Source organism: Mirounga leonina, unplaced genomic scaffold (genome assembly GCF_011800145.1).
Source record: "Mirounga leonina isolate KUSES-001 unplaced genomic scaffold, KU_Mleo_1.0 Mir_53, whole genome shotgun sequence".
Classification (NCBI taxonomy): domain Eukaryota; kingdom Metazoa; phylum Chordata; class Mammalia; order Carnivora; family Phocidae; genus Mirounga; species Mirounga leonina.
In genome coordinates, this window is record NW_023270807.1 from 47,435,634 (window position 1) to 47,449,653 (window position 14,020).

The window sequence follows — 14,020 nt, forward strand, 5'->3', positions numbered from 1 at the left end:
TTTGATAATTCAGCCTTTCATTTACATTAAACAAGTCAAGAAATCAAACAACATACCTGCTTCAGCAGACTTTTTACATTGCCAGAGACAATGTGTTGACAGATGAGCTTCTGAACTATTGGGTGTGATGCCCTGTCAAGCTGTGTTAAGAAACCCAAACAAAAGCCCTAGGAAAAAAACCAAATACGCATAAAACTAATTACCCTTCTGCAATAACAGGCCAACTTATTTCAGGAACAAAATTCAACCTGTTGGGGGGTTCTGGTTCCCAGAACAACTTTTAAATGTGATATGATGGTAGAAAAAGGGCAGGATCACTCTGGTTTGTCCTGGGCTGAGCTGACTAAATGGAATGCACAGGCAAACCTGACATTTGCATCACCAAAACCTCCCATCCAATGGTGAGCCCACCCAAGCACAGATTTTAGAAAGACCTCATACGGGCGCCTGGGTGGCTCAGTTGGTTAAGCGACTGCCTTTGGCTCAGGTCATGATCCTGGAGTCCTGGGATCGAGTCCAGCATTGGATTCCCTGCTCAGCAGGGAGTCTGCTTCTCCCTCTGACCCTCCCCCCTTCATGTGCTCTCTCTCTCTCTCTCATTCTCTCTCTTTCAAATAAATAAATAAATAAATCTTTAAAAAAAAAGAAAGACCTCATAGAGCGAGCGCTGGATGTTGCTACACGGATTGGAAGCTGCAAATCGCAGAGCTCTGCAAAGAGTCCGAAGGCTGTAGTGAGGTCTATGGCCAGTTCCATCCACCAATTTTGTCCCAGAGTCTTTCCGCAGAGCTGTGTACAAGCTACAAAAAGGACGGAGTTCAAATGACTTTATTAACTAATAAGCATTCACTATTTTGCCATTATTCCCATTTTTTTACACAAGGCCCAAAAGCCATTTTTAGATAGTTAAGCTTACATACAATTTCCTAGAGCATTCATCAAAACCTTTCAGACATTCTCTTTTGAATCTATTTTCCAGGGCTCCCTGCTCAGTGGGGAGTCTGCTTCTCCCTCTGCCCCTCCCCTCTGCTCATGCACTCTATCTCTCGCTCTCTCTCAAATAAATAAATAAAATCTTTTTTTAAAAAAATCTATTTTTCACACACTTACAGACACTTTCAAAAGAAGGATATATCAATTTCCTTTAGGATGAAAAGAGGAGAGAGGTGAAAAACATCAGATTCTTAACAAAAAGACAGTAAGATAGGAGAAGCCCTTAGTAAGAATATACAGAGTCCAGGGGCACGTGGGTGGCTCGGTCTGTTAAGTGCCCAACTCTTGATTTCGGCTCAGGTCATGATCTCAGGGTTGTGGAATCAAGCCCCATATCAGGGTCTGCGCTCAGAGAGGAGACTGCTTGAAATTCTCCCTCTCTCCCTCTCTGCGCCTCCAACCCCCAACCCCTGTGCACTCTAAAATAAATAAATCTTTAAAAAAAAATTGATACACACACACACATACATACACAGAGTCCAAACACAGTGTTCCAGAGTCAGCTCTAATACAATAGGGAAATAAAGTCCCTGTGTGATGGAGAAGCACACAGAAAAAAATCATGGTGTTTTGAAAGGTCATAGGTATGGCCATAATCAACAATGACAAAATGTTAAAAAGCATGAAAATATGGTGACTGTTACTGTTATCATTACCATACACTTTAGAATACTAGAAGATGACAAGACGAAAGAAGTTTCAGACTGAAACATGAAATGCAAGAAATTTAAAATTTCATGAAATTCATGATCAGCTACATAAGATCAAGAGTAACCAAATGTGTGTCACAGATGAAATCTAAGTTCTTGCCCGATAAGATTTGACATGCCTCTTTGCAATCTAGCTACACATTCTTTCTTTTGTAGAAAGAATCTACATTTTAGAAGGGGTTATTACAAATGGAACACTTACTACTTACACTATTAGCATTTTACAAGAGCCTCTGCTCTATCTAGTCTGTTTTATCTCTGCTTTTGAATTTTAACCACACATATTTATACTTTTGTCCAAATATTCTTGGCTAACAGAAGTGTTCCAATTTTAGTATGCGGTATTGGTAAACCATTCCAAAGCCTTTTCACAGATGCCTCCTTAACTATTCTATCTACAATAGGGCTCCACTAGGGCGCCTGGGTGACTCAGTTGGTTAAGCGCCTGCCTTCAGTTCAGGTCATGATCCCAGGGTCCTGGGATCAAGTCCTCTATTGGGCTCCCTGCTCAGCAGGGAGTCTGCTTCTCCCCCTGTCTCTTGCCCTGCTCGTGCCCTCTCTCTCCCCCTGCCTCTCCCCCGCCTCACACCCTGCTCTCTCTAATAAAATCTTAAAAGGGGGGGGGGGCTCCAAGCTTTATGTGTTATTTTTCTTCACTTACCATAACCTAAGATTATGTTTCTCCTGCTTTCTGTGTTAATAGTTCTCTTGCAAACACGGTGAACATTCCTAAAACCCACCAGAATTTCTGCAAGAAGTATGGCAAGCACCAACCCCACAAAGTGACACAGTACAAGAAAGGCAAAGATTCTCCTTATGCCCAAGGAAAGCGGCATTATGACAGGAAGCAGAGTGGCTATGGTGGGCAGACTAAGCTGATTTTCTGGAAAAAGATTAAAATTTCAAGAAGATTGTGCTGAGGCTTGAATGTGTTGAGCCCAACTGCAGATCTAAGGGAATGCTGGCTATTAAGGGATGTAAGCATTTTGAACTGGGAGGAGATAAGAAGAGAAAGGGCCAACTGATCCAGTTCTAAGCTTCATATTTTATTATATTATGAAGAAAATAAAATCTTGAGGTTATAGTCACTTCAAAAAAATTATAGTGTGTAGCTCCTTATTTATTATCTTCACCTCTTGAATTAAAAGCTCCATGAGGAGCTTACTTATATTTATCTTATTTATAGCTATATCCCTAGCACCTGGGCAACTCAATAATTATTTGTACAAAAAAAGGGAACAAACCACAAAATGCAAAGTAAAACATTAATATGATCCTATTTCAAAACCTTTACGTACTGTTTAGTTCTTTCTAGGCAACACAGACAAAATTAACTAAGTGATGTGCCCAGAATGAAAGCATTCGTTTTTGACAGAGCCCGTACTAGAATTCAGGTTGTCTATATAAAAGATTGCACCCTTTCCACAAAGCATTAAAAAAAAAACACAAAAATCATGGGGTGCCTGGGTGGCTCAGTCGGTTAAGCTTCAGCTCAGGTCGAGCCCCACATCGGGTTCCCTGCTCAGCGGGGAGCCTGCTTTTCCCTCTCCCTCTGCCTGCCACTCCCCTTGCTTGTGCTCTCTCTGTGTCTCTCTATCAAATAAATAAATAAAATCTTAAAAAAAAAAAAAAGCCCAGAAACAGAAAGAAAGGCTCAAGAGGAATGCCTGGGTGGCTCAGTTGGTTATGCATCTGCCATCGGCTCAGGTCATGATCCCAGGGTCCTGGGATCGAGTCCTGCATAGGGCTCCTTGCTCAGTGGGAGCCTGCCTCTCCCCCTGCTTGTGCATGCATGCTGACAAATAAATAAGATCTTTAAAAAAAAATTAAAATACAAGGCACCCGGGAGGCTCAGTCGTTAAACTTCTGTCTTCAGCTCAGGTCATGATCCCAGGGTCCTGGGATCCAGCCCCGTATTGGGCTCCCTGCTCAGTGGGAAGCCTGCTTCTCCCTCTGCTGCTCCCCCTGCTTGCGCTCTCTCGCTTGCACTGTCTTTCAAATAAATAAAATCTTAAAAAAAAATAAAAAAATAAAACATTTTACTTTAAAGGTGTTACTTGTTGGTTTTTCTTTCTTGGGGCGCCTGGATGGCTCAGTCATTAAGTGTTTGCCTTCAGCTCAGGTCATGATCCCAGGGTCCTGGGATAGAGCCCAGCATCGGGCTCCCTGCTCCACGGGAAGCCTGCTTCTCCCTCTCCCACTCCCCCTACTTGTGTTCCCTCTCTCTGTGTCTCTGTCAAATAAATAAATAAAATCTTTAAAAAAATATAAAATAAAATGCTTTGCAGTTTAGAAAATGCACTCATAAAAAAAAAAAAAAGAAGAAAAAAAAAAAAGGTTCAAGAAAGCATCAAGCCACACGGCCAATCTGTACTTTATTCAGCTAAGCCTCAATTCTAAACCTAAATCACTCATTGTATCAACCCTTTCCTCCCTGCATCCCACATAACTAGCATGCAAATTGCAAAAAGTAAGATTTCATCAAGACATATCAAAATACAAGCCATTTACATTCCAGGGATGCAAACTCCTGGCTATGAATACAAAAGTAATTAGGAGAGCATTATCTAATTGTTTACATATTCTCATCGGTGATAATTCTTAAGCTTTCAATGTAGCTTCATTAGGAAAATCCATGGGAATTCATAAGGTTCCAACTTTAAAATAGAAACCTTACTGATAATCCTTCTCTAGTCAGAAGCAAAAAAAGAAGTAATATATGTGCATGAGGCACACATTTTTATGTTCAGGTGAAGAGTTTATAAAGAGAAACCAAAGAGAACCTACTTGATGATTCCTTGAACTGTGGTCTTATTCACACTCAGTCCTTTCAGATAATCCACAATAAGAATTTGTAAATCTTCTTTACTTTCCAATTCTTCTACATAAAGTTCTGTGAACCTGTAAGAAAATGATTATTAAATAATAACAACTTTTTAGGAAGTTAATACAGCTATTCTGACAAAAAAATACAAAACACAAGGGGCGCCTGAGTGGCTCAGTCAGTTAAGCATCTGCCTTAGGCTCAGGCCATGATCCCAGGGTCCTGGGGTTGAACCCCTCCTTAAGCTCCCTACTCAGCGGGGAGCCGGCTTTTCCCTCTCCCTCTGCCCCTACCCTGGGTTTTCTCTCACCGCCCCCCCAACCTCACATGCATGCTCTCAAATAAATAAAATCTTCAAAAAAAAAAAAAAAATACAGGGGCGCCTGGGTGGCTCAGTCGTTAAGTGCCTGCCTTAGGCTCAGATCATGATCCCAGGGTCCTGGGATCAAGCCCTGCATTGGGCTCCCTGCTCCGCAGGAAGCCTGCTTCTCCCTTACCCACTCCCCCTGCTTGTGTTCCCTCTCTCGCTGTGTTTCTGTCAAATAAATAAATAAAATCTTAAAAAAAAAAAAATTTAAAAAAAATACAAAACACAAGAAGTTATGTAAACTCATTTTAACTGCTTATAAAATATGAAAGCCTTTCATCTAGATACAAACTGACCATAATGAAATAGAAGAAGATAAGACCTTTATCCTTATTTTCAGAGGTGTTACTATAACGGCATGTGATAGAAAAATACATGCAACAACAAAAAGCACCCTCATCATCAAAAATAAAATCACTGGAGCAAAGGAAAATACAATGCTTATAGTTTATAAAATTTTCCTAAGAAGGTTTTATTATTCTTCTAATGGGAGGGAGGAATCTAATAAAATTTTAGCACTATTTTAAAATTCAAAATTCAACAAAAGGTCACCAACAAAAATAAGATCATTTATTTTTTCCAAATGCTACATACATAAAATACCAACAAAATACCTTGTTGATGTCAGTGTTTAATGAACACTGAAAATTAAAAGGCCTTTTACAAATCACTGGCCTCATCCAAGAGGATTCAGTTCCTAAAATGCACTTATACTGTTATATGTTCTACTGTTTTATCAGTATGTGAAGGTTTTTCTGATAGCTATAAGGTTATTTGAAGGAGGAAAAAATTTTATGTTCTACAATATTTGTGAGCCACTAAGTATCATACAAACAACCCAAAGGAAAAAATTCTCCAGTGTTCTGGAGTCCTCTGTATTCCTACCACCTAGAGAAGGTAGAGGAATATGACAAACAAGGAAGGATTCCTCTTATCAGAGATCAAGAAATTTCAAGCATGGTTATGAGGTTTGGTTATGTTAATATTATCAATCAATAAAGAGAACTTTAGGGGCGCCTGGGTGGCTCAGTTGGTTAAACGACTGCCTTCGGCTCAGGTCATGATCCTGGAGTCCCTGGATCGAGTCCCGCATCGGGCTCCCTGCTCGGCAGGGAGTCTGCTTCTCCCTCTGACCCTCCCCCCTCTCATGTGCTCTCTCTCTCTCATTCTCTCTGTCTCAAATAAATAAATAAAATCTTTAAATAAATAAATAAATAAATAAAATAAAGAGAACTTTAAAGAAAAAAAAAAATCTCCAGGATTCAGGCCGTGTCCCTTCACCTGTTTCTTATTCCTGGTGGGAGATTTCTTTTGCCCACATCTGTTGCTGGGTTCATACAGGCAAATAAACGGAAGTCAGGATGACGAACCAGTGGTTCTGTTAAGAGAAAATTATAAATTCTCAACTGGTAACATCAAGTGATCAGCCACAGGTGCCCAGGGGAAGACTATCTAACTCCACAGAACCTCAGGCCAGGAAACCCTGCCTCAGACTCAGGGGGTTTGGTGCTGGCTGCTCAAACCATCCTTGCTTTTTCTGAAACCCCACTGAAACCAATTTCTAGACTTATGTACCAACTTAATCTTATGCTGCCCTTCCACTACCTTTTAAGGTATAGCTATTCATTATTATTTATATTTTATCACCTATTCACCAGCATATATTTTGTCACTCAGTGTGCCTGTCTACTGTCTACTACCCAAGTAACTTAAATTCTTACTCTTTGCACTCCCAATGCCACCTAACTTGGCAGAATATTAGTACTATGGAATGAACACTTGGAGGACTATGTAATCCACCTAACCAAAAGAATCTTACTCTAAAGAGGCCAAAAGGGGGCGCCTGGGTGGCTCAGTCATTAAGCGTCTGCCTTCGGCTCAGATCATGATCCCAGGGTCCTGGGATCGAGCCCCGCATCAGGCTCCCTGCTCAGCGGGAAGCCTGCTTCTCCCTGTCCCACTCCCCCTGCTTGTGTTCCCTCTCTCGCTGTCTCTCTGTCAAATAAATAAATAAAAAATCTAAAAAATAAATAAATAAAGAGGCCAAAAGGCCTGGCACCAAATCAAACCTCAATGGGATCAAGTGCTACCTGTGTCTCCTCGATCCAGCAACACCAGGGAGCCAGAGGAGCCTTCAAGTAAACCACTGAGACATTCTAATGTTTCTGGAGCAGCCAGATTAATCTCATCCAACAAGATCCACTCTCCCTTCTTTACGGCCTGAGATAGTGTACCCTAAAAGAAGAGAAAGTAAACTGTTAAAAATCCATTGCAGATAAAGATACACTCACCAAGAGCAGTTATGTAAGCAGGTTTAGAAACAAGAAGTGAGGACAAACCTTGTGCTTAAAGAGCTTTCACCCTCAATGCCAAATGCCTGCCAGCTAGTTGTAAGAGCTAAGGCCAAGTAAACATTTTTTTTTTTAAAGATTTTATTTATTTATTTGAGAGAGAGCAAGCACATGAGAGGGGGGAGGGTCAGAGGGAGAAGCAGACTCCCTGCCGAGCAGGGAGCCCGATGCGGGACTCGATCCAGGGTCTCCAGGATCATGACCCGAGCTGAAGGCAGTCGCTTAACCAACTGAGCCACCCAGGCGTCCCCAAGTAAACATTTTTAAATGTCCAGAAGGGTCAAGAGAATATCTTTGAGCCTAACAGAGGGCAACAAACTAAATCATCTCAGTAGACAGATGGTCAGGTAACTAATAACTTATAATGTATCTAGATGTTTATAAGTACCCAAATGGTTATTAAAAGCATCCAAAATAAATAGGTGATGAATATGCAAAGATGAGATAAATGACTAAATCAATAGAGTGCAATGTTTAAATACATAGCCTTTCACATTTGCTGGAGAAAATCAAACTAAATCTTTCCTCCTCTTCACTGATTTATCTCTTCAAGTTCTATTTCCAAGAGCACTGAAAAATCTTAAAATCCACTCAGTTGACACATCAAAAACTAAATTGTTTTATTATTAAATGGTTTATACTTTTGTTTTCATGATGATCCTATCAGAATCTTCTATAAACTTAATTGAAAATAAAACAGAACAGGGGCGCCTGGGTGGCTCAGTTGGTTAAGCAACTGCCTTCGGCTCAGGTCATGATCCCAGGGTCCTAGGATCGAGTCCCACATCGGGCTCCTGGCTCGGCAGGAAGCCTGCTTCTCCCTCTCCCACTCCCCCTGCTTGTGTTCCTGCTCTCTCTGTCTCTGTCAAATAAATAAATAAAATCTTTAAAATAAAATAAAATAAAATAAAATAAAACAGAACAAATGTATTGAATTCCAGCATAATGTCAAGTCATGAAATAGGTATAAGCCCTATTTTGAGAGCACTTGACATCCTAATTGGTTATTTTAAAAATAATCCTATTAAGATTAAGCACTGATGACCAAATTTCTCACACCGATGGACAAGATCCAGTGACCTTCTCGCTCACCAAAACACCACCTCAAACAAGAGTCCTACCTCCTTTTAGGGTGTAGTCTAAAGTATGTCACAGAAACAATTTTTTAAAAGAAGAATTTAAAAAGCTTAAGTCATGAAAATTTAATTAAGTTGGTTCTTTCCACAGAGTGAGAGGACAGAAAACAGTAGAGCTACCCATTTGCTGGAATAGAAAGTGAGGCCTTGGGGTGCCTGGGTGGCTCAGTCATTAAGTGTCTGCCTTCAGCTCAGGTCATGATCCCAGGGTCCTGGAATCGAGCCCCACATCAGGCTCCTGGGATCGAGCCCCACATCAGGCTCCCTGCTCAGCAGGAAGCCTGCTTCTCCCTCTCCCACTCCCCCTGCTTGTGTTCCTGCTCTTGCTATCTCTCTGTCAAATAAATAAATAAAATCTTTAAAAAAAAAAAAAAGAAAGAAAGAAAGAAAGTGAGGCCTCAAGTGAATAGATCCAAATCTATCCCCCCAATCCCTTACCATGAAACAGAGTTCACTAACTGTCCTCAACTACAACTTTAAAAATAAATCAAGGCCTTATAATTTCCATAAAGGACATTTTTCAGAAATCTTCCCCCCGAAGTATTATTTCATTAGTGTTTATTAAGTCTTAAACACAAAGCACTAAAAATATCAACATAAAGAGAATACAAAATAGTAGCCTGCCTAAACTTGCATTTTGCATCAAATCAACATTCCTTTAACCTAAATAACTGAACCAAAATACCTCTACAAATGCAAACAATAGAGCATTTTCAGTCATTTTCATCTGTTGTTGAGCATGGTTGAGTCTAAGACCAAATGCTTCCCATTTCTCTTTTAGGAGTAACCCTAGAAAAGAATAAAGACAAGAATTTAACATACATTTTAGGTTGTAATACACAGAACTTAAACACAAACAAACAAAACAAAACAAAACTCACATAAAAATCAAACATCTTAGATGTATAAAAAAATAAATCCAAATACTTATATAATGTTATGTGCCAGCCACTATAGTAATCAGTTCATTTATATGCATATGTACATTAGCTAATTCTTTCACCCCTCACAACAGCCGTTTGAAGTAGGTATCCTTTTCCCCATTTTATGGATGAGGAAGCACAGAGAAGATAACTAAGCTACCAAAAGCCCTTTGGCTGTAGAATCCAGCTTTTTGGAAATAACTTATTTTCTAAGGAAATGTGACTTATTGACCAGTAAGTGGTACCTGTACATCAATATACCAACCATGTTTTTATGGAAATCATGCCTAGAATCACAAGAGCAGCAATATTTCAGAATTAGTCATCTTTGCCCTAAGTCTAGAAAGCTCCAATTTATATGGCTTCATTCTTCCCCACACTCTTCTCCTAATTCTTTAAGGGAATCCAAGTTTGTCTGCCTGATGCACAGCAAAGCCAATCGTGGAGACACCAAGTGTGCAGCAAGGATTTATTCAAAAGGCAGCTGAATGAGGAGACTCTGGACAAGCAAGCCTCAAATCCGCCCTTCCCGAAGAAAGAGAGTCATATTTACAGGCAAGCGAAAACAGGTCTGGGTAAAATGTTGTATCTGTGGTTTTAGTCTGCAGCTGCGCTTATTATTGGTCCCATTAACCCCTCGGTTACCAGTTTCAATCCCCACTGTCTTTTTTTTTTTTTTAGATTTTATTTATTTGAGAAAGAGCAAGAGTAAGAACACAAGCAGGAGGAGTGACAGAGGGAGAAACAGACTCCCCGCTGAGCAGGGAGCCCAACATGGGGCTCGATCCCAGGACCACAGGACCATGACCTGAACCAAAGGCAAGTGCTTAACCGACTGAGCCACCCAGGAGCCCCACCTCCCCGAATGTCTTTGATCATGATTCATTTTTGAGGGAATTGGGATGACAACAGCTCTAGTTACTTCCGCCTGAAACAGGGTGCAGTTTTGGGGTTTGAGGAATAAAACAACTTCGTGCCTTCTTGGAAATATTCCCTGGTACTTGGCTTAACATGTACCTTCTGCTTGACCAAAACAGTAGTTTCTTCTTTGGTTGTTTGGAGCAACATCGGAAAGCTGACATATACAGCAACTAGACAAGCTACTAAAAGCAGCTGAAGTCCTTTATTTCCATGCAGCTAATACACTTCATCAAAAATAAGGAGCTTTACAATTTGGGAAAGAGTTGTATACCTAACACTCTTTCTTGTCACTCCATCTCATTTTTCTGCTGTGGCTGACAACTGCATTATCACCAGTTAGTTCTTTCACAGCGATGCTCGGAAGTTCTAGACATTTGCTGAATTTGTCGCTGGTACTGGAAGTAGTCTCAAACACAACTGACTGGATTCTATTGAATCTCCTCATTCCTGTAAAAGCCAGATGCCTGATCTAAGTCTTCGATATAAACTGGCTTTTCTTCAAAGCCAAATGGCATTAGTTCACTGTAGGGGTTGGCTTGTGACACCAATGACACTAGTAAGAAGGTGAATGCAGGAAATATTTAATTGTGGAGAAGAATACTCATATTATAGCAGGTGGATCCTGGAGTGCTGACACAGCACCTCCTACTATGACCAGGTGGGTTCAATCAGCTTCAGTGGCCACTACCTGGGTACACCTCTCTGGTCTGTTTTTCTGCATGTCCATATATAGATCCTGTGCAGGTAAAAAGCAGGAAATCTGGCCACTGTTCTTTTCCTCTATTAGAGACACAGCTGTTCTTACAGTGACATTTCAAGCATGTACAAACACCATCACCTGGTGTCGAGTCTTTACTGCTTGTGGATTCAACCTGCTGTAAAGTATATAGCAAATCAGTAACCTCAAGTAATCACACTCATCTGTTAGTCTGTCTCCTGAAAAATACCTTAAGGTCTCTCGGGGTGGGGCACATGGGTGGCACAGTCGGTTAAGCGGCCAACTCTTGGTTTCAGCTCAGGTCATGATCTCAGTCAGGGTCATGAGATCGAGCCCCAGGTTGGGCTCTGCACTCAGCACGGAGTCTGCTTAAGACTCTCTCTCCTTCTGCCCCTCCCCCCATGCTCACTTGCTCCCTCTCTAAAAATAAAACCTAAAAAAAAAAAAAAAAAATCTGTCAGGGCTCACAAGAATAGTTAGCAAATTTTTGTTCCAAAGATGGTGGATGAAATCGGTGCCCAAGGTGTGCCACCATCCAAGGTTTGGGTGATCCTGGCTCTTAGGTATTTTTGTCTTTCTTTCTCTAGGGTCAAAAGTTCCCTTTCCTTCCAACTAGCCCCATGAGCATGTACCAGGAAAGGGCTTCAGTATAGTGAAGCCATTATGTATGGGTATAAATTAACATTTTCTCCTTTTGACAAGAACATTTTTCTTAGAAAAACATCACAATTCAACATTGTTTCTTCTTAGCCTGAGTTTAATTGTTCTGGACCTTAGGTAAGAAGTTTGCTCCATATTTCATAAACTAGTCTTAGTCTTGAGAATAGGTCAGTTCTGTTAAACAGTTGTCTTAGCTCAGGAGGCAGTCCTGCAGGTGGGCTCTCAAAGTTAGGCCTGGTAAGGCTGCTAGGTAAGCAAGGTATCTGTAAGCAAGGTATCAAGCTGATATTTCCAAGGGGCTTTATCAGCTCCAAAAACTCAACCCACTTCCTTAAAGCCATCTGGTTACATTTGAGTCTATGCATTTCACCCTCAAATATGACATTCCAGTCAAAGCCTTGGTAATATAACCAATGTTTCCAGTGGTGCCTGTTACAAGGAGAACAGATTCTTAGAGAACTTTTGCTAATAACTGTAATTGCTATGAAAATATAAGAACTTTCACTGAGACTTTCTGAATTCTGGAGAAAAAAATAAATGTTTCATATTTGTTTACAAAGGAATATTGTATTAAATTTCTGTGAGTCATAGCTTAAGAGAAAAAGTTTCCTTAAATCCAGAAGAGCATAGAGAGCCAACAATATGTCAAACAAAAGTCATAAAAAAATAATCATTTTTCTCAATTCTTTTATTCCCATGTTATTCTACTTGAATCCAGCTTTTTCATTAGTTCCAGCAATTTTTACCTAGTTCAGTTTTATGATCTTAAAGGCATCAAAAAAACTATTTGTCAAAGTCCTTTCCATGAATTGCCTTGAAGCTGAAACATATTTGCAAGATCATTAGAGTAAAACAGTAACTATAAATGACAAAAGACTAAAAAATGGCCATGGTTAAAGATCTGATCAGAGTTCATTATAATGCAGCTGACAGGGAAATCTGGTTATTAGTGGGGCACACAACATTTTAATAATTAGAATTACAAGTGATGACACTGTACTAGGATATATTAAAATCTTATAACCTAGGAAGGTTTATCATCACTTATTTGACAATGCTTCCCATGTAGTAACATACAAAATAAGCCTAATTAGTAAAAAAGACTTTATTCAGAAGTTGAACTTTGGGAAGTTTGTCAGAAGTATCAGAAAGTTTTGAAGCATATGCCAAAACAGGATTACAGATCATTACAAAACCTAATTACCTATCTAGCCAAGGCAGCAACAGAGATTTTAAAGGCAAATACAGAGGGTTACAGAGTTGTTAGCAACACTTAGAGGACTTTCAATATTGAGAAGATTCAACTTTCTTAAGTAATCAAGGACCTAATAGAGACAAAACATAGAAATTTTGTTTTTCTAAGCAGGTCACATTTAAGATAAAGAAAAACCTTTGTTTACAATTTCTTATTAGATCAATAATCTAAGGAAACTACTATTTTAATATGAAAACCTAACTCCAATTTTATGCCAGTATACTTCCGATATTAACACTTACTCATTCCAACAAGATGAATTCTTTAAAAATTCATCAAGTCCCTTCCTTTTTCCTCCCTGTCATCTCCCATGTTGATATATACTTATCGGGATGAGGACATCCAGGGCACAGCGTGGATCTTATTTCTTGTGGTGCGTGGCAGTGATGTGCTGACCAGAATCTCCATCAGAAATGAAGGGCTCTCGGCTATAGGGGCACTGCCAACAGTCCTCAACTCTGAGATGCCATCAGGGACTGCCTCGACTGAAGACAGCTGTCTTGCCAAGGACATGCCCTCTTCCCAGGTGGTCACATCCAATGACTATTATGAAAGTCCAGCCCCAATTTTGCCCAAATTTAGGATGGTTCTGAAGGATAATCCAAATTTGTAACTCCTCAGAGAATCAGCTAAGGCTTCTTTTGATACTGTATCACTGCTCAATTTCTGCCTAATCTTGCTGTCTTACTCTCTTCTCTTCCCCAGGTGTTGATCACTCCCTAATAAACTTTACATACTAATATCCATAATCTTAGTGCCTACCATGCACAAAATTCCTTTCCAGATTCCCTTGTCACAAACCTTCTACAGCTTTCCTTTTTACATTCACATTTTGTCTTCAATTTTCCCTCTTTAAATAACCAGTCTCATTTTCCCTGCATACAGAGTTGTTTCCTTTATCATTTTCAGTAATTCTATGTATTAGAACTTTTAACTCTTAGAAACCTTAAATTTCTAGTAAAAACTAAGTAGTAACTACTTGTGAACTGTTTGTTGTACTGGCATTCTTTAGATTGGTGAATTTATGACATTAAAGAATTTTTAGAAATATATGCCTTATCTCAGCATGGCACAAAACATGTTTACTAACAAACCCAAATATCTTTAGTTTCTCTGTAATAAGAGGCCAAAATCAGATAAACCTATGTTTAGTAATGTTTTA

General features: G+C 39.8%; 1 protein-coding gene and 1 pseudogene across 2 annotated transcripts in view; one reads left to right on the forward strand and one right to left on the reverse strand.

The window, feature by feature from the left end:
• Positions 1-14,020, reverse strand: part of MDN1 (midasin AAA ATPase 1) — a 160,134-nt gene that overhangs the window by 101,733 nt on the left and 44,381 nt on the right. For both annotated transcript variants that reach the window (XM_034991407.1, XM_034991408.1), the window contains exons 17-22: positions 9,067-9,170; positions 6,985-7,129; positions 6,176-6,272; positions 4,491-4,604; positions 653-800; positions 57-167 (exon numbers count right to left, since the gene is read on the reverse strand). In XM_034991407.1, coding sequence (XP_034847298.1) covers positions 57-167; positions 653-800; positions 4,491-4,604; positions 6,176-6,272; positions 6,985-7,129; positions 9,067-9,170 — 719 coding nt within the window. The remainder of the gene's footprint in view (positions 1-56; positions 168-652; positions 801-4,490; positions 4,605-6,175; positions 6,273-6,984; positions 7,130-9,066; positions 9,171-14,020) is intronic.
• Positions 1,580-2,964, forward strand: LOC118000871 (annotated as a pseudogene).